The sequence below is a fragment of the Crocodylus siamensis genome, chromosome 1 (assembly GCF_052110815.1).
Source record: "Crocodylus siamensis isolate JL-2025a chromosome 1, ASM5211081v1, whole genome shotgun sequence".
Classification (NCBI taxonomy): domain Eukaryota; kingdom Metazoa; phylum Chordata; order Crocodylia; family Crocodylidae; genus Crocodylus; species Crocodylus siamensis.
Genome location: NC_143395.1, coordinates 97149908 through 97174181, shown reverse-complemented (window position 1 = coordinate 97174181; position 24274 = coordinate 97149908). Strand labels below are relative to the sequence as shown.

Here is a 24274-nt window from a genome sequence, read left to right as displayed (position 1 = left end):
CCCCCTTGCTAATTGACGAGGAAGTATATTCCTCCTTGATGTAGAGTGCTACTCCTCCACCTTTCCTTCCTATCCTGTCCCTCCTGTATAGCCTATAGCCCTTGACACTCACCGCCCAGTCATGCGATGAGTCCCACCACGTTTCTGTGATCCCCACTATGTCAGGGCTGGTGACAGCTAGGAGGAGGGCAAGTTCCTCCTGCTTCTTCCCCATACTTCGAGCATTCGTGTAGAGGCATTTGAGGCCTCCAACGGTTGTGCCCACTGACCCCCTAGTCTCAGCAATGCCCCATCCCCCATCACTTACATTCTCAGCTGGGTCTCTCTTGTTTTTTAAATATTCACACACTCAGACTGGTTTGTGTAAATATGTTGAATTTTTCTGTATTTTGCCTGCTTTTCTTTGCAACGTTTTGCCAGGGTTCTTCCCCCCCCCAAGTAATCTTAAACAGATCATTTTAACATGGTGATCCCCAAGCAGGTGATGGTGCTTTGTAGCATTTTTTCCTACTAAAGAAATGGCTAGCGGAAAAGAGTGGTAAAATGAAACACTTGTGTTTTACACATGGAAAGCAAATGCAGCTGCTAAAAAACTGTACATTTTGATATGAAAGCTTTTATGAAAAGACAAACTAAAATTAGGTAAGAATAACATTAATGTGAGTTCAGAGGCAATTTAGCTTTGGGTATAAATATCCTTAGTCCTGAGAAAAAAGAGAACATCTTAAATACTCTTGGCAGCACTGACTTTTTTTTGTTGACAGAGTTCTGTAATACCATCCATCCTGTGCTGTAGGGAAGACTGACAGGCTGGAGGTTCTCAGAAGTTTAGCATTTTATTCTTCATGGCACTTTGGACCTTTTAAAAAACTTTTGCTTTATTATAAACAGCCTAAATCAGTTTTAGGAAGTTTACATAGCCCTCATTACTGTAGTATCATTACTATAATTTATTAGCGAGCATAATCTGTGTGTGTCCTGCCCTGGGACTGCCTGTGTTGATTGCTGTTTTATGCTAGTTCCTTTTCCTGCCCCCTCCATGTTTTACTTCTCAAGAAGGCTTTTTCTTTCTTTCTTTCTTTCTTTATTTTGCACACCACTTGTTTGCCAATTTTGTGTGTGTCACACTTGTTTCTTGGGTGTTCGTTGTAGCTGTGTTGGTCTAAGGATACAGGCAGACAAAGTTATTTGGGTAAATATGATATTTTTTATTACACCAACTGAATAATTGGAAAAGGCCAGCAGACTCTCTCTGTCTGCCTGAAGAAGGATGCCTGTGCCCAAAAGCTTGCAAAGAACAATTTTTCCAGCTGTTCAGTTGATCTAGCAAAATATATCACAATCACTCAAATAACCTTGTTCCTTTCCACTTGCAGCCAAGTTGTAATTAACTTAAGCAACTCTTTATTATAATGTGGAGTCTAGCCCATCATTGGAAGAGTTAACATTTACATTATGTTGTCTAAAAATGGATTCTCATTCTGAGTACTGCCTTAGTAAAAGGGGGTTGTGATAACGGGGAAAGGTTGGATTTCACAACTGCATTACCCTTCTATGCCAGTGGAATTAAACTAGCATAAATCTGGAATGACCCAACACAGTCGATTTGGCCCAGAGGCTTGAAGCTCAGTTCTGGTTATTGGAGATGCAACAACCAAAGGCAGATTTGGATTGTAACCTTAATGGGTTTTTTAGTTTGTCTAAATGCTGAGGTAAGTTTGTTTTTTTTAGCTTGGTTGTTTAAATATCTTCAGTACTATAGTTTTTTCCCTAAGGAGGGATTTAAAAAGTTCCTTACCTCTCTCATCTTTATAGTTGGCACACTAACTACATATTCTGTTTTGTAAGGGTGGCTCTAATCCTGATGGGGATTGTTCTTTTACAGGTAAAATTACCGTGGGAGGAAGTTGAGGCCTCTGTCAACCGCCTCTAGCCTTAGTACAAGCAGACCTTGGACTTGCAACACAATTGGTTTCTGAAAACTGTGTCTTAAGTTGAAACATTGTAACTTGGAACCAGTTTTTCCCACAGGAAACAATGTTATAAATGGGGGATTAGTTCCCGAATCAAGGCCCGATACCCTATCTTCAGCAAAAATAACCCAGAATTTTATGCTCAATCAATTATAGATGAGTAATATAGTTACATTAATGTATTTATATTCTAAATAGCAATCATATTGATTTGGAAGGATGTCTTTGAGGTGATTTGCTGGACTTTTTGAAAGGATCTTGGCTGGAGTTGTCTTAAGAGTCTTGGCTGCAGGTTTTTCTGGAATCTTGTTTGCTTTCTTAAAGCAAATGTCTAAGGATGTTTAGACAGATGTTCTCCAGGGGGATGAGTGATGCAGCAAACTTATTCAGTGGTGTGGCGTGGCATTGGATCAAGCATTGTAAAGTCAAAATTGACATGAGAAAGTTGAAACTGTGTCAATTTATAAATGTTGTAAGTGTGAAACATTGTAACTCGAAACATTGTAAGTCGAGGACTGCCTGTATAGTACTCAGCATTTTTAGACTTGAGAAACTCCTCAGACAATGCTAGCTCTTAGTTTTCACTTAAGTTTTCACTCATTTTTTGGTTACAGACAATTTTTCTATTGCGGGGAACTCAGAAAATCCATGATACATCAGAATGTTATATCAGAACGCTATGGATTCCTATTTGAAACCTCTGGGTTTATCCTGTGAATCCTATTTGTAAACCTAACGTTGCTAGCAGTGCCCCATGGCACCCTCAACAGGATCTCAAGGCACCCCGGGGTGCTGTGGCACCAGGTTGAGAACCACTGGTGTAGATGGCATTCTGATGCTAGAGAGGGGAATTATCTATTTGGGAGATGGTCCATCGGGGTAGTTACTAGGTAGAGCTAAAAGTGGTATCTATATATGATTTTTATATATGAATATTTCTGTATATATTACTGATTCTGCCTTGTGTTTAATTAGTCACTCAAAGTAAGGTTGTCTTCTGTGTTTTTCTTTTTTGTGTAGAGGTCTCCTCACTTTTATACACACCATTCACATCTTTTCGTTGGAGAGATTGATATTACAAATAAAGCAACTTAAGTATTTAAACACTTTTATTTAGATTATATTTTGTAGGTGCTGTTTTCCTACAGCTTTTTTTTTGTTTTTAAATAGTTTTTTACTTGTGACAATTGGATTCCCTCTCCTTTGCATGAAGATGAAACTCACAGTTTAACAAAAGTGAAGTCTTGCATACATTATATGATGATTATTTCAAAACCTCTCCAGTCATTTGTGTATAAATGAACGCTGACGATCAACAATTAAATTATGTTTTGGGGACAGAGTCATCATAAAGTGGAGGCCATTCTTATCTTTTTGGGTAAGTTTGTAAAATGGATCTTTCTGCTTATTTCATTTTCAGAACTATAGCAAATTTAAAATAATTCCAAGCAGTCTTGTATTTTTGTTTTATACACTTCAGGAGACCAGGTCCACCCAGACTTTAAAAAAGTCTGTTTTCTGGGTCAGATGGCAAGTTTAGGAAAAATGCTCTGAATTACCCATGGAGGAGACTGTGTAGCTGACATGGGATAGGAAGTTGTACACAGTTATTTGGGACAGATGAGTGTTCCTGACTGTTAACACCACTTATGACCAAGTAATATTTACAGGCTCTGAAATATGACCACTCTGGTCTTATTCAGGTGAGAAAATGTGATTGTAGCACATGAGGAATAGGGAGGTTTAAATAAGTTTTTAGGGGAGGGATTTTTTTTTTTTTTTTTTTTTTACATTTATAAACAAATGACAGAAGTTTAAGGAAGGGAGAATAGTTTCCCTATGCTAGCGGACCATTAGCCAAATTGGTACAGTTTTTAAAGTCACCCTAAAAGAGCAGTTAATAAAATGTGTTTTTACTTTAGAGCCATGTCTGCACCTCAGTTTTTCCTAAATACGATTTGGTGTATTTTCTGAGATAAGGAAAAGTTTGCGAAAAGTTCCTTTTATTTAGAAAAAGAATCAAAAAAGCAGTGATATCTGTGTACAATACCATTAACAGGACAATAAACTATTTTTTAGAAGTTATCATAGAAAATAAAATTCCTTTTCACAATTTTCCTTTTTCTTTGCATGTTACCAAAAATATTTTTTTGTTATGGGTGACAATTATTTAACTGCGCAGTAGGAAAAGTCCCAGTTGTTTGGAAATGGGTGTGTGGATTTCTCTCAAAATGACTGCAATACAAGAAAGAAATAGCCCACATATGGTATTTAAAAACACTACTGCCAACAACAGCAACAGGAAGAAACAACTAACAAAATTTAACTCTGACACAGAATATAGGACAAAGATTTTAAGGCCAGATGGAACTTGCAGTTGGCCAATTTGACCTCTTTCAAAACAGACCATAGAACTTCCCAGTATTCATGCTTTCAATTTCAGTAGCTGTGTTTAGACTAGAATAGCTGCAGTATCCACCATCGCTTGCTGATGAACGGATACATTTTGGTAAAGCATCGAAGTTTCATTTGAAAATCTGAAAGTGATGGAAATAGTGCCCCAAACCTTGCTAAAGATTTACAATGGCTAATTGTCACACTGCTAACCTTTTTGGTGTTATTGCTAGTCTGTTTGTATTCAACCTTTTGTCACAATTTTTGGTATAGCTGTCTGCTAAATTTAAAAATCTTAATGATCAAATTTCTTTGCCCCATGCTCTAAAAGCTAATTTACACTAACCATTCATCATAACATACTCAGCAAGCAGCCAAGGTGAAAGTATCTTTTAAAGAGTATTCCTTCTGAAAACTATAGAAAAGCTTCAGTGGATCAGTCAAATACCTCTTTAAAGGAGATGCATGTTACTTAGAAGTAATTAGATGATGTTCACCTGAAGCAGTAATGTTTTACATATCTGTTTTAAAACAGATTTCAGGGGTGGTACTAGTCTTTATGGATTTCTCTAACACTTTGACACTATGCAGGAGTTTTGAGGTTTTACTAATCTTCCCTGTTGTGCAGCATTGCTGAGTGTGTAACTTGTCCTCATATCCTTTCATCTAAGATGTGTAAATGATCCTTCAGAGAAGCTGATTTTAACATTATTTTAGAGAAGGAAAGATTTGCACTGTATTTCTGTACCATCCTGCATTACACTTAGTATTCATCCCATATAGCTGATCTTTTAGTGCTCAGATCTCCAATTTTTAGGCAGTTGTTTTCCTGCAAGGCGGAGGTGGACAATCTTTTGCAGTTGCAGGCCACAGCTTGCAATGGTGGTTGGTGTTGTGGGCTGCCATTCCCCTCTGCTTTCTCCAGGGACTGAGGAGAGGCTGCAATGTGAAAAGAACATCTCTCCACATGGGCTGGAGCCTCTGGGCTGGAGCAGCTGGAGATGTAGTGTGCCATTAGCAAAATACAGACTAGATCAAGCGGTTGGGGAATCAGTGTACCCTTAGTAAAATGCCAACTGGATTTCACTGAGGGTGGATCTGCCCTGCAGGCTGTGTGTAGGTTGCTAACCTCTGCTGTAAAGGAAAGGGCTGCCTGATTAAGCTACTGTAAGGTGGAGAAAATGGGCTTTGTTACATAAAAGGGGCTTCTGTTGACTTGAGAGACCCTGCATAAAATTTGGCTGAGAGAGGTTTGAGCGTGGGTATTTTTAAACTTTGGATAACAGAAATAATATTTAAAATGAAAATGGTATGTGTCATGAAGATCATAGTAAGAAATAGGGTTGCAGATCTGTTTGTTAGGGCTATCTATATAGTAGACGTAATTTGGAAAAATACCCTGTTATTTTTCAGTACACAGTATGTGTTTGTGTGCTTAGTGAGAAGAAGCTCCTTTAGACTATGTGGAATTTTATTTGACCCTAGTATTTAACATGAGATAATGTGTGAAAACTACTTGACTGTTAGCTTCCTTTCTTCTTCTACCTTGTCTACCAATTTCCATTAACGTTTTCTTGTAAAATACATAGGCGTAACCTGAGAGTTAGGCATGAAATAGTAGTTTTTAAATCTCCTGCATGATAGATAACCTTTAGAAATATGTTTCTGTACCAAATCAGAACAGAGAAGAAATATTTTTTAAACATTTTGGATATTCAAATGAAGGCTACATTTGTGATTGACTCAACTTGACCAGTGGAATTGACAGTGAAGTTTTTTAAAAGTCAACTCAAAAATATTTTTATCAACTGTCGAAAACTGAAAAAATATTTAATTTACATTTTCCCTCTGAAGGTTTTGATGAAACCATATTTTCTTGCTAAAAACTGTGTTTGTTTTAGTTGTTAGTTCGTTTACATATATTTATGTCTTTAATGAAGTTACTTTGACATTCTGACTCTGTTGGTCATGAAACTAGGACTCTTAGGGTCTGATAGCTGGGATGCAATAGCACACTAAATGTGCAGACTAGCACCTAAGTGTGAGTGGATAATGTAGATTTGCCACTTCTTTAAAAAAAAAAAAAAAAAAATGCCAGGGGTGCCACTGGTCCTTAAAAATGCCTCGTCTCTATATATAACAAGGAACTTGTTAATAGTCCCATAAGTGTAGCCAGGTCCAGTAGCTGCCTTTTAGTGAAGATGTTCTTTGCAGTTTCACTTGTATATTTTGCTTATTGTTTCAAATGTATGTTGTGTCGTTAGTTGCTGAAAAAGTGGGTATTACATTTTTTTTCCCTAAGGTAGCTGCATGATATTGACTGGTGATAAAGTCCTTTTGAATGGAAGATGATATGTCAGAAGTATGTCAAAAAGGGTCTCTTTTCAAATTCAAATAACTGAAACATTTGACAATATATGTTTTGTTCAGTGTATCCTGATGCTTAAATTTGCTTATCTTTTTCTTGTATTTACACAGTACACTTTTTAAATAGATTTAGGTAACGTATCTGGAATTTACATTAGAAAAAATTAGGGGTACACTAGTGGAGATTTTTGGGGGCTGATGCCAATATTTAAGGAGGTATAGCAGCAGATACAGATCCGATATCCAGTACAGCTGCCTCCAGGTGGTAAGTCGGGTGTGGCGGAAGGGGAGGCAGGAGGCGGGAGGGAAGAGGCATGGGGGGGGCAGATCAACACCCCCTGCAGTGAGGGAGGGGGCAGGGACAGGCACTGCCCAAGGAGCGTGGAGGGGGGAGGTGTGCAGGACGGAGCCATAGCTCATGGGGTGGGGGCAGCTCCCACCTCTGCTTACCACCCCCCCCCCCCCCGAGGGTGGGGGGCATGTGCTGCTGGATCTGTGAAATGTGAGATGGGTAGCAGCTGGGAGGTGGAGGTGGAGCTGGAGCCAGCTCTGCACTGTTTTTCTCATGGGCCACTCGGCTCAGAGCAGGCTCTGGCAGAGCTTGGGAGGAGGCTGCAGCCACCCCAGATTTCGCTGCAGCACTGCTGTCTATCACCCCACACAGCTGCAGCTTTTCCTGGCACTTGGGTGGAGGCAGGGTGCTGAGCCAGGGCTGCGTCAGGAGGCAGCACAGGGCTGGGAGTGGAGATGCAGTGAAATTTTGGGGTGGCTGCAGCCTTCTCCCAGCGCCTCTGGAGCCCACTCCAAGCCTAGCCCCCGGCAAGAAAAGTCCCGTGCAGCCCTGGCTTCAGCTCTGTGCCACAGCTGCAGCGCACCCCATGCCGCACAGATCCACAGGCGCACGCCCCCCTCCCTCCCAGGGTGCATGCAAGCCGCTCCCCTGCCCTGTGGCCCCCCCCCACACACACACCCTGGCTGGACAGTGCCTTCCCCTGCCCCCTTCCTTACCATGAGGGCCTTGATCTGCCCTCCCCTCATTCCCCTTCTCTCCCCACTCCCCTTCCAACTTATGAGCTGGAGGGGGCTGTCCATGCTGCTGGCTCTATTCCATGCTGTGTTGTGGTTGCGCTCAGCACAGGCATTTATCAGCTAAAATATTGGCCCCTATTGCGCCAAAATCCGTTATAGAGAATTTTCTTCATATGGGTACCAATCTGAGATTGGACTGATGCATCAGTGCACCTCTAGAAAAATTACAGTGGGTTTGTCTTTCCTTTTGACTGCAGTGGCCTTTGGATCAGTTTCTGTGTGTCTGTTGGGTTTGGGTTTGTTTCATGTTGTGGTACTCATTTACAAAATGCTAAAAGGATTTAATCAAAATAACCACTGTCCATTATTACAACTTGAATCACTTATATATGAATGTACAGGCATATTAAAAAGCAGAATATCCCTCAAAATATAAATCAAAATGTGTGATAAAGTGCTTATAGTAAAGTAGCTGTGGAACTTCTTTCTGCTTGAAATGTACATTGACAGTTGTTACAGGACTTGACAATACACTAGTATAGTAACATAAAAGTAGTTGATTTATAATTTGTTGCTCCATATGCCTGTTGAATTTGGAAAGACCATTTCAAGTGTTTATTGCACGCATAGTAGATGACAGCAGTGAGCTCTTCTTGCAACTACCCAGGCCATTCCATTTACTATTGCATGATATTTTGAGCAGACTTTAGTTATTAGAGTGTGGAGGCTTGATAGTAGCCTGTTTTACAATATCTTGTAATTAATTGTCTGCTCAAAATGTCAAGCTCAACATTTGGTGAATTTCTAACTGCTTTGAGTACTGATGCATAATAGCAATGGCTTCTCACTTCTCAGATGGTACAGTGGATGGTGCATCTCCTAAAAAGCTACACTACACTTTCATATTTGAACTTTATCTGCTTGTCAAATCCTGTAACTGCTTGGTAGGTATTTCTCCTTTAGGGAATACCTACCTTATTTTTGTTTCCCTTTTCAGAAGTTACTTGAAACTGGCTATCAATTTCTTTAGGCATGTTTTCTGCCCTTCTGGCTTGTCTGTGTTTCACATTTTGCATAGAAGCTGATCTGTGGAGATTCCCTATTTCTGCAATCCTCTTTGCAAAGATTATACTCCTGAAAAGCTGCAGTCTGCTTTGTAGATATTTAAATATAAGTAAATGTTCTGTATCAGTGACAAGAGTGATGTCAGCCTAGATACAGTTTCCTTTCGTAGTCAGCAAGGAACTATTCACTCTCTCTTTCTAATGGCAGATACATCATTATTCTTAGCTTTTAAGATCTGTTTTTGCTGGAGGATAGATATTTGAATGTGTGTTGGTTGTATCCTGTTAGACATTTCTCTGTCTGTACAGCATTGCATATTAAGTTCAGATACTTTGAAGTGCTAAGTTATCATTTCAGGAACATGGAACCGTACAGGGCTTCACATGAGTTTCACAAGAATAAACACAAGCACCAGCACCATGACAATAAGCAAGAAATTGAGTAGCAAGTTGAGTCCTCGGTTGTTGGCAAGATCCATGCTCTTCACAGGTCTGCCCTCTTGTGCTTGCAACTGACTCTTGATTGCAGTTTTCGCTGGTTCAGCTTCTGTAGTAAACAATTGCAATTCACATGTATTTTATCCTGTATCCTTAGTTTTCTACCTGTATTCAGTTTTTCTGCTGCCTAAGAGAAAATTGTTCACAGTAACTAATGACTTAAAATAAACTTTCTAAGCTAGTTGCTCTTATCTCCTATATCTTCATAACTTGCGAGGAACTGATCAGTTCTAAAAGAAATTGCTTTTATGTACCATTTGACTATATTTGAAAATGAAAGCTTGTGTGTGGTGTTCTTCAAGGAGCTTTTGGAATGTATTGGTTTATAGCTCCTGAAAGACCAGTAACAAGTAGCTTAAAATTTCTTTGTTTAAAAAAAATGTAAGAATTTTCTAACATGGGTTAGATGCGTCTTTGCAAATTTGAAAATTCTCTGTCCTTCTAGGGTTTTCAGCATTGTGGCACAGTCACGCCCTTTGTATTTTGCCAACATCGTGCTACATAAGATTTATTGCTGCTTTTGCAAAAGCCTTATTAAGAATCTAGATTGAGTTGGCAGACGTTGCATTTTAGTGCTTTTAATAGCACATACGCAATAGTTTATTTTAAAATAATAACTTAGCAATTGTAAAAACAAAACAGAAACAAATAGGGCTGTTCAACACAGCCTACTAAATACTGCCAAAACTTCATTTTGAAGATAAGCCAGTTTTCCCCTCTGTTTCACCAAACAGGAAGGAATTCTGCTTTTATTTGTTCAATATAGAATTTCAAAAGAGATTAGTTTTCCTGTATCTTTTTTTAAATGGCATAACTGATTTTTATACAATAAACAGTCTGGCAAAGCTACATGCCAAAAATAATAAAACACATTTTTTGAGTCTGGGTTTAAACTTTTAAAAATATTTTATGAGATTACTAACAAAGACACTGCTTTTGATTAGAAGCTCCATACGTATTATCAATACATTTTATTTTTCTATTGTGGTTATAGGAAAGGTTAATCGATCTCCCCTTTCCCTTAAAATGAAAATCATAGTCCTTTGATTTATACTTACTTACGTTCTCAGTTTCCAGCTACAAAATGCTAAATCTATTACAAACTGAAGAGTGGGGAAGAGGAGATTTAAAGGTAAAAAAGTTCTTTGTAATAAGGCATTAAATGGGATTCTCAACATTTCTAGGAGCACTTTACAAATATTTTTCTAATGTTATGGGCTAGATTCTAGTAGTAATATTTGCCCGTACAAAGCTGTAGCGCTACTATACGTTAAGTGCTGGAGTCTGGTAATGAAAGCTTCTGTGGCCCACATAGGTTCCAATAGGATGTTAATAGATCTGCCTGTAGATGAATTTGGAATGAATTTATTACTACAAGAAGTAATGTATAAACAGTTTCTTGTACTTGGTTTGGTTTCTGTCATGTAAAGTATAGCTAAAAAGCATTTCTGCTTTTAAATTAATAAATTGAAGGTGAATGAAAATGTGGCTGCTATATGTGTTTGCCCAAAAAGCTATGTGCATTTTGGTGTATGCCATGCACCGTGTACCTATGCAGCATGGATTGTTCTGCAGTGAGAGTCATTAGTGTTACATAGCTTTGCAAGAGCAGTACTAATTATGTCTATTCTATACTTGCCTTTTCATCATAAAACTTCTCAATAAGAGGTTTGGCTTTCCTGGTAGGAGCAATTATAGTGGTTGTAAAAGTAATACAGGATAAAAAATACAATGGTTGTCTCTACCTGCTGGTTTTTAAACTGTCAGTATTTTTGTTACCTTGCTGCCCAGACTTGCTCTGTCAGAAAACTAATGCTCAAATGGTTGAATCCTCAGTTGTTGTAAAATGGCTATAAACAGAGGTCCTACAAAATAGAGTTTTTTGTGTTTTGTTTTGTTTTTTAGGGAAGAGTAATTTTGATTCTGAGTATGTACGGTGGTGGTGGACCTTACAGATCATTGGGTTCAGTGGAAGAGAGAACTTCCATTGAACCCAGTGATCTGTAAGGTCCCTTCTAGCCCGTAATAACTATGAAGTCCAAGGGGGTTGGGGACAGTTAGAAGTTCAGAACTTGTATTTTTCCTTTTTGGGAGGACTGATCCAAGATTATTTCTTTTTTGTTTTCTTGTCATGTATGTGTAAGAAACTAGCAAAAAGTTGTGTAGTGTGTAGTAAAGCAGAATAGAGAAATGAAAACTTAATCCAAAGTCATCTAAAGTATTAAGGGTTTTTTTATTGTGCTTTTAAAAAGGGAGTGAACTGTATTCAATTGCACTCTATTGTTTGTATACAGTGATTGGTGAGTGTAAAATACAGAAATATAAAGAACCAAAAGTTTTGTGATTTAGTTTCCTATGGTTTAAATTCATAGTAAATGTTAGAACTAAGTCTTGTGTTTCTAATTTGCATTTGAACATCTTATTTGTGTACTAATACAATCTCTTCTTTTAGTAAACAGAAGTAAAATACTTTAAAGATAAATATACAAAGAATGAGAATTGTAACCAAATGTGTACAAAAGCTTTATTTTTATCTCTGGGTTTCATTGGCATTAGTTTTGTAAAAGAAAAAGAAATGTTAGGGCATTTCTTTTTATCAGCAGAACCCCAAGGCCATTTATACACGTGCTCTGGGAGTGGGAGATGGGTGGAGGGAGAGGGGGGTTAATTTGAGTAGCTCTCCAGATCTAATTAAAGTACCCAGAGTGTCATGTGTATCAGCACCCCCATGATGCCATTTTTCAGCATGGTGATGCTGAGATGCTGTAATATGCTGGAGCCTGGTAATTACCATGCTCCAGCCTACTTCTTTAATTGACAGGTTTTTTTCACTTGATTAATCAAGTCTGCTCCAGTACACTGTAATTACAGTGTGGCAGAGCAGCCTCGCTGTACATGTATAGGCATCCTGTGACATAAATGTAACCTTACAGTACACGCTACATATGAACATTGTTGTCAAATGGTTAGAGGGTTTCCAGTTTCTTAAGTCTTGGGGTTTGTTTGTTTTATTATAAGCGAACAATGTCTCAATTCCATGTTTCATTTTTATGAGGAAAATTCCCCTTTAGCAGTGTTTTCTTGGATTGAAAAAAACCAATTGGCTCTAGTGGAGCTTATCCCAATGAGGTGTTTCCTGAATGTACAGATTGCCACTTTTGGGAGTGTTTTCTTTTGTTTTGTATACAAAAGCCCAACAGTTTTGTTTTAAAATAAATTTTCAGTACTAGTTATTTTCAGGTATAATACATTTTAAACGTCACTGAACCAGAGTGAAAACTGGAGCCTTCCAACACAAACACAAAGGGAGGCTTTCAGCATTAAATTATATTTCTTCTGCAGTAGCATCTTAATGTGTATTAGACGCTTTGCAATAAATAGTTATTCTGGACTTACTAATATCATCTCCTGGATTTGTGGGGCACAGTGGAAAGACATGAAATTGAAAATGAGACAACTTACAGTTTTAATTGTAAACAATATTCTCGTTCCCTTTAAACTAAACTAAATTTTTAGAATTCACTGTAATTCTTCGGTTACACTTTACCATAAGCATATTCTAAATAACAGTAGCAGAACTTTTTTGCAAGCAAGAATTATAAGGATATACTTTTTAGAATTAATGCTCTCCTGCATTTGGCTTTACCAAAATCATGTGATACTGTGCGGAGGGGATATGCAGATACCAAGGTGTTTGAAACAGTTTTTTCACTTGTCTTCAAGGGCACATTTAGGATTCTAATATGTTCTAGAAGTGCAAGTGGCAGAATTTGCAGCTGTCCTTAAATGAAGGTCATAGGAGCCAGAGGATTGCTGAATCTTATCAGTGACTCTTGTAATCATCATACAGTAGCTTTGTTTATTGCCTATAGCTGTCATACACATTCTGTGAGTTTGCTGTCTTCATAACTGTTGCCTTAAACATGCAAGGCATACCCATGTAGTCTTACATTACACCACATGCTATGCTGCTGCTTCGTTCTTTCTGACTTCCCATTATTCATGATCATTAATCCGTATTCCTGTAACAAACATTCAGTTCTGGGGCAAGCTGTTCTTCCTTAGTATCTGCATGAAATTCCCTTTGACATCTCTTTTATATTAATAGCAGTTGCACACCCAGATGGGAGTAGAATAGATCCTTTTTAAAAACGAATTCTGTTTTTCTGACTGACATCTTTGGATCCTGAGCTTCTCTGACTCTGAATGCTGCTGGTATAAAGATTGTACATATTTAAATATGAGCAGCAGTGAGAGGGCTTCAATCTTACAGTTGTTGATTTTATGAATTACTTTTGTCATGACACTGATTTTAACCATTCAGTGATGTAAAGTTTTACTGCATTAAGTAGGCTTCTGTAGTTTCATTTTTGCTCGTAGGAGATCACTGAATTCTCTCTTTTTTTCTAGAGATTCTCAGACTTTAATGGTACAGCCATATATTTAGAAGGATTATTCTGTAGATTGCTTTTTTTGTACCTGATCATGTGGGCCTCTTCGTATAGTTGCATACCTTCTCTTTGGATAATTATTAATGGGGAAATATTTGTATTTGGCTGTTCCCTAATAAACACGAGCAGTTAAAAAGGAAGTCTTGGTTTTGCCTATGAACAACACCTTCATGGGCCACTGTTGGCCCATGGTCTGTGGCTCTTCTGCTCTGTTTCTGATTCCTGCAAAATTTGACTTCCATGGCAAAAACATCAAACTTCCTACAAGACAGATGTGTGGCTTTTATTCAAGATAGCCCTGTTAGAAAAATATACTACTTGTAGACCAGCTAGCTAATGTCCATCCCTTATGCATGTGTGTGAACACTAAAGGCTAGGAACAGAAGTTACACTCAAAGCGGTATAAGTGATCAGAAACCTGTTCAAATCTGTTACACAACAGAAGTTCAGTGCACATAAACTGCTTTCCAAAAGTCCAAAACAGTTTAAGATAAGCCTGGATGGATATAATATCAGACTTAATTGATTTAGTTTAAATCGGTTTATTTAACTTCTGTCCCAGATCCCCTCCAGATTCAAGTTATGAATATGTCTAGTATCTTAGGTGATTGGAAGTGGGAATTAAAGTACACTGGCCAAAAAGTAATATTTCTGTTTGAATATTTTCGTTGATTTGGCTGAAACTGTAGTTAAGTAGCACAGCGACCTTCCCAAGTCCACAGAAAAGACAGTAGTTTATAACATTCACAGAAGATGCCCCTTGACAAGACAAACAAGTAAGTTAGCTCATGCACAGCATTTTAACAATAAGCTTTAAATCACTATTCAAGACAGCATTGGGTTTAATATGTTTTACAGTAGCTAGTAAGGGTGGTGTGGTAGTTGACAGATAGCTCTAGTCCAAGTATCAGGCCCTCTCCCAAAGGTATCCTTGCATTGGGAGTTTCTTGTGAGGTTCTTTTCTCTCCCTTTGCGGTTTTCGGATAGGATAGCATGGAGGGGATCATTCAGAAGCAATGGAACTTCAAAGAAGCATCACAATGATACATATAAGCAAGAGGCAAATTAAAATAAGAAAAAAATTTACAAAGAGATCCCGGAGCCTTTGGCGTGATTGTGGGTTCACCTCAATAGTTGAGGCTCTCCGCAGGGCAGAGCGTGTTATGTACTGGACCTTCTCCATGGCAACAGCAAAGTGGAGGACACAAACCAGAAGATTTAGAAGTGCAGGTAAAGAACAGAAGTTGTCAGGAGCAGTGCAAAGTGCTTATTATCTTCTCTGTTTGGTTTTAAAGAATCTTTGTGGAGCTGGGAAAGCAGGAAAGTGAAGAGTTAGAAACACAAAAGTAAAGTGTTTTGATCAGTATGAGTGTAGATTGTATTACAGTTGTGATAATGCCTGAAAGGAAAAAGTGAGGTTAGTTTTTATGAATATTTTCACTTGGAAAAGTAGTTGTAAAGATAAAGGAGGCTCACACACAAACTACATGTGCAGCCTTATCCTGAGAGGTACTGGGCACTTGCTGCTTCAAGGTGATGCTTTATTATAAAATGGGTGTTGGGGATACTCCACATTTCCCAGAATTAGGTCTGTAGCTTCTAATCTTGTTCCCTTCAGAGCCTGTGAAAATATTCCCAACTTATTCATTGGAGTTGGTTTGAATCCATCAAGATACACTATGGTCTTGTGATTTAGATTTTGTTTATGGCTTCCACTGACTTGGGAAAATCCATTTAATTTCTTGATAGCTCAGCTTGGACAGAAAAGAAAATACGTCCTTGTTGATGAATTTCTATTTAAAAGAATTGACAGTATAAGAAAATGTATGCATTCTTTGATTTGGGAAATTACTTTCTTAGAGGACAGAAATAAGATGCTCTAGATGTATTAACATGCACTAAACCATTTCAGACTCAGAACTGTGGAGGGAAAAAATGTAGCTGTAATTTCTTAAATCAGAGAAACTGTTTCATACACAGTGATTTTAGGGGAATACAAGTAATCTGGTGTTTAAAAAAAATAAATGCAAAAAAAGTCCCTGTTCTCCCCCTTCCACCCCAACTGTTCAGGGCAATGGTAGGGTTTTTTGTTTGTACAGTCCCTAGCAGAGTCATCACTTCCCTGACACAAAATGCTTCAGCATTAGTATTCATTATTCTTTGTCTCATACATTCCCTACCAGAGCTTACTCTTGTAAGTTTGTATCAAATCATATTTAACAGGTATTCTTCCTTAGTCTATGCCCTGAAATAAGTCATGTAGACTCCTACCATCCCTTCTACAGGGAACTGCCAAAGGATGAAAAACTAGTATATGGCAGTTACCTACCATCCCACAAATGGAGTGCCATTCTGATTGAACCATGGATTCTACAAGGTGATGTTGAGTCCATGTGCAGATCTGACTAAAATACCTCATAGGAAATAGCATGTGGTTAGACTCAAAGTTTTTTTTAAATATATTTTCTTCTAAGCCTCTCTACGGGAGAAGACAGTAAGTGGCTGTCAGTTTGCTTGTGCTATTATTAAAATGTATGCCATAACCAGGACAGTTCCACTTGCAGTACTGAAGACTGCAAGAGCACTTTAAAAAGTGACTTCTAAAAGAAACCAGATTGCACATAAATATTTGAGTATCTTCTGTTGCTTCAATATCATAATAGCTCTTTTGAAAATTACTTGGTTTTTGTTTATTTGTTTTACTGATTTGAATTTTCAGTTTATCTTAATATTAACACAAACAGAACAACACCAGGCATATATTTTTGTTGCCACTATTTTTTTTTTTTTAACCCTGCTTGACTCTGAAGTGATGAAAGCAGGTATAACAAGTGTTTGCCTGGAATATTCTTCTTGCTGTCTCTCAGGCCCACACACAAGAGTTCTCATGACTCAAATGAATACTTATCCATTCTCGTAACCTAATACGGACTGAGCTGCTTTTAAATGTTTATGTTCCAGGCAAGATTTGTAGTAGTTACAAATAATTTTGTTCATGCAGCCCATGAGGTTGACACTTCACAGGCAGCCTTATTTGCTGAGAATGACTTCATCACAAATTGCTGTGTTACTAAGAAAGACCACTCACACTGAGTAAAGACCCGTCACTTAAGGTTGTTGGGTTTTTTTGTTTGTTTTATAAAGTTAAAAGTAATATCCACTGTTGGAAGGGGTGAAAAAATTGCTAAGTGAAATCAGCCCTGGCTTTGTTTTTCATATATAGGACACTGCCAGCATCAAGGGGTAAGTGGGAAAGTGATGTAAGCGAAATATATGTTTTTGTGTTTTACAAGAAATACATGTTGCATGATTTGGTGGTGGGGGAGGGGTGAAAGGATGAAGGGTGTTCAGAATACAGTAAATAGCCAGGTTTTGAAAGAACCAGGAAGTAATCAGCAGTAGTTCTGAATGCTGCTTTCTCTACTCGCCCACTCTCTCTGGTGGGAGAGCTTATCTGATCTGCATATAGTTATGCCCATATGTCTAGGTTTCAGCACGTGTTTCTTTACAAGGTGCATGGTTTCAGCTAGCAAACACATACCTTCTGCCTTAATCCTCCATGACTGTTGTCGCCCACCTAAGTGTATATAAAGAGAAAAAGATTCAGCAACACAGCTGTGTGGATAGTTGACAAGGTCAAAAGGAACAGTTGGGTATATTGGTGCCATGAAGAATTGTTTAATTAAAGGGAAGGCCTCCATTGGCTGTCAAAAACAGCATTAGAGTGAGACCCAAATTTAGGTAACTGGCACAAACATTTTTGTTCAACGTCCAGAATTGTGCACGTCACACTTGTATGCACACACAAGAGTTACAAGGCTCTCTGAGCCAAAGTGCAGCAAGAGGACAAACTATATTTGATAGCTCCATAAACCAGGTAACCTTGTATCCTATATAATGATGTGCCAAGTATTGCACAACCCCTCCCCCCAACAAAAAATCCTTTGATTCTATTACTGTATGGATATTTTGTGTGCTAGAAACACCTGAATGGTGCAAGATAAGGCCTCATTACCTACTCTACATGCCATTATGTGTGAGGTTCCATCTGCATAAAGTCTTACAAGAAACCACAATCACTACTTGGTTCTTTGCTGACATCATTTTAGTGAATGTGCATGGTTATTTTTATCCGTGTTTCTGAATGTCCTTCATACTGAGAGGTGGTATCTGAACATAGTTTAAAACTGTAGGCCATATTCATTCCTGGTGTAACTACATTGATTGCATTGGAGTCATACAGAATAAATTTGGCTCCGTTGGAAATGCCACAACAATTTTAGATACCGCCTGTTTCCTGTCATATGTCTACTAAATGCAGCAATGATATCAGTGAAGTAAAAGGTATTTGACACATGCAATTTGTTGGTATCTCACGGGATAGTTAGGCATAGAAAACAACCACCAAGTGATGAAGTAATTAATGGTATTTTTACTTCGATAGCATGCTTCCCAAAAGGCAACATCAGCCACTTGGTTTTTGAAAATCAGCCTCTTCAATAAATTTTAAGTACCATTGTGCATTTGTGTTTTTGGAAACTCTTGCTTAAAATAGTCTATCACAGAACATTTGTTGGATTAGTTACTCTTTTGCACGTAAAGAGAAGTTGAGGTTGGAAAGAACTAATGAGCAGGATTTGTGTTTGCTGCTGGGAACCTAGAACTTTTTTCAACCAAAAGAGAGCAAGGCCACTGTCTAGGTCTGCCCACTGTGGGGACGTCTGTGCAGATTGGGGACCTTCTAGAGGCAGATATGCAATACCCAAACCCGAATATGGAACAAAATTTATCATTCTGGGCCTGCAAGGATCTGTGGGTAGTGTGGAGACCTACCTGTTTTTCCTCCTTAGCTAAAGGAGTTTGCCTTATAGTTATAGTTAGTTAAAATTAAGATCATTCTACAATATGTTGACTCATTTTGAACACCTTAACACTGTTTGAGGTACCTTTCCATTAACTGTACCGAACCTTTTGTCACCTTGAAATCTCTCCTTTAATTCAGCCTAAGGAAAGAGGATGAGTGCTAATTCATTAGACCACTAGAGGTCCTTTGTCTACTGTTTTTATGCTCAGTTCAGTTCAGTGGAACAAGTGTTCAGTGTTGCTGGAGAGACTTGTGAGAGCACTCAGCAATATTTGAACAAATGATCTGCTTGTAGTCCACTGCTTTTTTTTGTTTATTAACTGAGTTCCTGTACATCCACCCACAGTATGGAAGTTCTCCTGAACACTGTTCCAGCTTTAAGTACTATGGTTCAAGTTTTTGTTTTTTACTTTGACTGATTCAGTTGTCTTGGATAGAGAATGGTACCAGGTGGTGATCCTGCAGACCCTGCAGAAAGAGACAGCTCTTGGGGCACGCTAAAATATTCCTACGTAGTAAGTGGTTGAGACAAATATGAGCATTACACAGAAAAAGGGATAGAGAGAGATCAGTTAAGGTGGTAACTGAAGCATTGGGAAGAGATGGGGTGGTTAGTGTTTTATGATAGAAATGGGGTGGACAGGAAGATATATGTTTGCTGAGTGAGCAGGGTGGGGGAATTGAATTAAAATAGAACATGGGGTTCAGGAAAGGAGAAATGGAGATGAATGGCAGGGGGACAGAAGGCCAGAAAATGAGCAGAGGAAGAAAGAGAAATAAGGAAAATGTGGTGCAAACAGATGAGAAGGACTGGAAATGGCACCCGTTCTCTGTCACATTGAGAAGTAACTTTCTGCACAAGAATCAACTTAGATAACTGGGAAAAGCTGGTGCTGAAAGGAAGCCAGATGGTCCGTTGGGAAATGGTCTAAAATTAAGATTGAAGGGAAAAGATAAACTGTATCTTGGCACTGAAATGGTCTTCGTATATGTCATTTGTACAATTTCGCGGGGAGAACTTACACTCAATCAGAAGGTTTAGAATCAGATTTTACCCATACCTTGTTTTCTAATCAATTTTTGTATTCTTGTTTTTTTTTATTTTATACCCTTGCTCAAGACCAAAAAGTTTGTACTTTTTCCTGAATTTCAGGCTGATGAGAACAGAAAAGGTTGAGGAGTCTAGAAATTACTTTAATGAACATCTTATAGCATATGTGCCTAATTACTTGCTCAGGTTTTAATTGAGCGTGCATATCTTAAGTTACTGTTTTTTTTAAAGTAACTACACTTTCAATTTCTTTATACTGTTCATAACTGAATAAAATAAGCCAGGACCTCAAGTCATTGGAATGATCTATACTGAGGCACAATAAGTTATCTGGGTTAAATTTCTAACTCTCCCACAAAATCCCTGTGCAACTTGGGGGAAATTGATCACTTTTTGTATATATCAGTTCCCCATCCAAAATCTGGGAATATCATTGCTTGCTTCCCCTGCCCTCTTCTTGGTTTTAAGAGGAAAGAGCTCTTTTTCTCCTTTTGGGTTTTAAACTTCTCTTTGCTTTCGTAATACTAATTGACAAAGTAATAGGAAGCATATAGGTCAAATCTGAATTGAGGCAAAAGATTCAAGTAGTGCAAATATATATATATATATATTGCCACTAGGATGATGAAAAAGTAGGTTGGGGAAAGGAGAAGGAATAGAGTGGGCACAGTTCAGGTGCTTGCACCAGATATATTTGCAGAAGTTTACATATGGTATAGGAGATGAGATGGACTCTGAAGCTATTTCAGAGCACCTCCTTGTAAGGGTCTTTCTAGCATGTGTTTTTATTTGATCGAACTCCATTAAAAGCAAATAAAACCAAAGGTGCCCTTATACTTTCATAGGTATCTTTGTAGTTTGCTAATTCTGTAATTTGAAAATTTCAGTAAAAAAAAAAAGAATGCTGGTATTTGGTTATAGGCCCATCCTGGTAAGTCCCACATTTACTGCTAATCCCACATTTTGTTTGTGTGTGCGCGCGCGTGCCTGTATGTATTCTTGCCCTTCCTTCAGAACCAGAAACAAAGGGTTCAGTTGAGCACACATTGCATACAAATCCAGATATCTGGGTGTAATTTCACCAGTGCATACAGCTCTCAGAAATGTTGATAGACATTGTATATGGGTATCAACAGTGATGAGAAATATTTCTATACATTAGAATCCTGTATTCTTACATAATTTTCCTGAAACTTTAAACATGCTTATGTGATGAGGTCCATGTGGATTACAAAAAATCCATTTTTAATACAGGGATAGATTTAGATTTTAAATACACTTTTGTGTACCCTTTCCTGTGGGACAGTTTTTTTCAGGTTTCTTGATCTGTGCAGTCATTGGCATTTGTGCTTCTTATAAACATAAACTTGACAACTATTTCTGTGTACCAAAAGAATAGTTCATTTTTAAATTCATTTAGAGGATTTCTATACACATTGTTTATAGAGGGCCAAATTTAAGAGGATTGCTTTTCAAAATACTCTGATTTTTTTTTTTTGCATGGTGCTCAAGCTCTCACTTGGGGATGAATTAGGGAGTTGGCTTCTTGGGATGACAGTATTTGATGATTTTAGCAGAATTATCCTGCATAGTGGTAGGAATCTTCTGGGTCAAGTTCAGGTGCCTGTATTGGCCAGCAAGAATAAAAAAAAAGAAGTCTTAAAAAGATTACAAAATGAAGATCTATGATTCTTAATCTTTTGCACTAGAACTTTGGATACTGCACCTTGATGCTGCTTAAACTATAGTCAAATATACTGAACAACAAAAAAAAGTTTTCTTTTGGCACAATGTAAGTGAACCAACTTTTCCAACTTAAAGAAAGCTTACTTTTCTAGGATTTGATGTTGGGTTGCTAATGGGAAGGTAAATAAAAAATCAATATGAAACCTTACAGTCTTGTTAAAATTTTAATAATAAAAAATATAAAAATTCAGTTTATATTTAAAAAAAAAAAAAAAAAAAGTAAAAGTACTGGGCAGGAATGATAAGAGTTTTAACCTTGTTGTGTAATACTGTTAGTTTGGGTACCCCTGGTTTAAACAATAGTATGCGTACTACATGAGAGAGCTCCGGGGGGTACATGGGAGAAATTGTGTAATGGTGGATTTAATTTTCATTATAATAATAATTGGCATTTAAGGGGTTAAACTATAAAACGTATGCTGGCAGGGGTACACAGGCACCTAGTAAATCTGGAAAGGGTCCGCAATAATTGGGGAACGTTTGGTTTAAACTATTCAGTCTGGGTTATCTGAAATACTAAAGCACCATATTAGAAAGAGAGAATACATAGGATTTTCTAATTTTTTTTTTTTTTAATTTTTATCCCTTGCCTTATGTTTTCCTGTTCTGGAATTGGAAATGAAATACCTTCATCATTTAAAAGATAGCTATTGAGGTTTTATTTACGATGGTATGAATAATATCGTCTGTTAAATTTGAGTAGAGCAATTTAAGAAACTGCAACTACAGTAGATTGTAATAAAAAGAGAGATCCCTTACCTCTGTTGATGATTATTAGTGAATTATAGAATTGTGTGCTCTGTGCTGTGGGAAATTGTCTGGAGTTCTCTGGCAACTTGTCCGAGTCTGTCACCAAGTTTGTGGGAACAATTGAAGTAGGTGGAGAAAAAATAACAAAAGTTTCAGAGGCCGGGCTCATGATGTCATGCAGGAATTCAGAAGTTGTGATTGGTTGTGATACAGTCTTCTAAAGCAGAGAAGTTGCTCATCTAAACTTGTTATAGCAGTAACACATTAAACACTGGAAATATTTTCTCTTTCTTAAAGGGCCATGGGGGAGAAGGGGAAGCTGTAAGGTGCTGTCTACTTAAATAGCAGAAAAACAGCTTGAATCATCATGAAACCAAGGAACTTAAGTAGTGGCATGATTCAGTGGAATGGCTGGATGCTAATATATAGTTTTTTCATGGAGTTGTGGCAAATATAGAAGTCTTAAAATTCTTTGATATGGTAAATTTTGCTGCATCAAAGGCAAAATGTTTGTTCATAATAAAAACCTGCCTCTGTTGAGAATTTGGTTGATATAAATCATTCCATTTCTTATAGGTCCTGAGGATTATGATGCTGCTTATTTGTTACATGTGGGTTAGTGTTATGGGGTGAATAGCTTTTGTATAATGCAGCTGACGTCCTGGGGCATACAGTGCAGTAAAGACTATCATCTTGTCTCTCCAAGATGTTTCTTGCGTACCACAGGGGAGTCTATGCAATTTATACCGCATCTCAAGATTGCCACATCCAGAGATTAGATTAAGAGGTGGGGTTTTGCTCTAAATAAACTTGGATGATTTTAAGCTTCCAAATTATTCCCATGTGATTGAAAAGATTTGCCACTCTAGCCTCTTCCCTAACTCAAGTATTTTGTAAATAGATGCCATTATCATGTAGTACACAGACAGTGGGCTGGATGCTGTACAAGCAAAAAGGGAGCATTGGTTCTTGGCCTACAGGCCCATGAAGTAGAAACCAGATATACAACATCCTGGAGGGCCAAGTGGAGGGTTTGGTCTTACAGCATTTTTGGGCATCTATCTATACACGAGTGCCAAGGCTGCTCTAAAGCACTGGAATTCCAGTGTGTTGGAGCAGACTCTATTACTCGAGTCTGCTGGAGTGTGGTAATTGCTGTGCTCCAGCAGCCTCCTAAATGCTGTGCATCACCGTCCCCAAACTTAAAATGGCAGTGGTGGAGCTTGAACTAAATCTCATCAAATGTGCTTTAGTTCAGGTGCCCCTGTTGCCTATTTTAAGTGCAGGGATGCTGATACAGGAGACATGACAGTGCTTTAATTAGAGCAGCTCTTGGAGCCACTCTAATTAAAGGTTTCCCCCACCCACCCCATGAGCATGTGTATAAATGCCCTTTTTTCCCCAAGTAAGCTCTATTTTGACTTTTAGTTTAACAGTCAAGCCTGTGAAACTGTTAGAATGGGTTGTAATGTAATCAGAGTTTGATTATTTTATTTTAACACAGTAAATTTGAATTGTCCTTCAAAATCAAGAACAGAAAATTTTGAGGTTATTGTTTCAATTCAAAGTTAATTGAATGGCTCCTTAGGGAAGGCTGCTGATTCTTCACTTGTGCAAAAGGCCTCATAAGTCACTCATAGTGGCAATATTAGCATTCTACATCTCTGACACCAACATGTATTTGCCCTTTATAAAGAAGGCATCCTGTATTTATCACATGATGCAGTACAGCAAAAGTACCTTTTGAAGGCTGTACCATGCACCATGCCCTTTTATGAGAGAACATGTACCACTGTTGCTAAAACTTTCTTCTGTTTAAGTTTACCTGCTTTCCTTCTGATCATTTTTAAATCATATTTGTTTTGACTATAACATCAACAGTACTATCCATATACAGATGGATTTGGGGTAAAAGTAGTATTTTACTGTCATTTTGTTACTCTTTTTTGGGAGTCGTGCTTTTGTTGTTGGATTGTTGCTGTTTCGGGGGTTCATAAATATAAAAAAAAAATGGAGAATGATTTTTTTAATGACATTGGAAAGAAAAGTTTCTCAAGTCAGTAGTTTCTTTTTTTAATTGTGATATT

General features: G+C 37.9%; 2 protein-coding genes across 5 annotated transcripts in view; one reads left to right on the top strand and one right to left on the bottom strand.

Moving 5' to 3' along the window:
* The window catches only part of CEP85L (centrosomal protein 85L), a 171746-nt gene that overhangs the window by 68747 nt on the left and 78725 nt on the right, over positions 1-24274 (top strand). The window lies entirely within an intron of this gene.
* Positions 474-22356, bottom strand: PLN (phospholamban). Of its 3 annotated transcripts, none has more exons than XM_090038552.1 (3): positions 22197-22356; positions 17318-17353; positions 474-9374 (listed from the first exon to the last, which is right to left on the bottom strand). In XM_090038552.1, exons 1-3 carry the CDS (start codon positions 22354-22356, stop codon positions 9208-9210), a joined length of 363 nt encoding a protein of 120 aa, XP_089894678.1. In that variant the 3' UTR covers positions 474-9207. The 3 variants fall into 3 exon arrangements, with proteins under 3 accessions (XP_089894678.1, XP_089894684.1, XP_089894694.1); XM_090038558.1 differs by lacking the exon at positions 474-9374 and adding an exon at positions 11836-15084 and having other exon boundaries at positions 22197-22300; XM_090038568.1 differs by lacking the exons at positions 474-9374; positions 17318-17353 and adding an exon at positions 11836-15084 and having other exon boundaries at positions 22197-22303.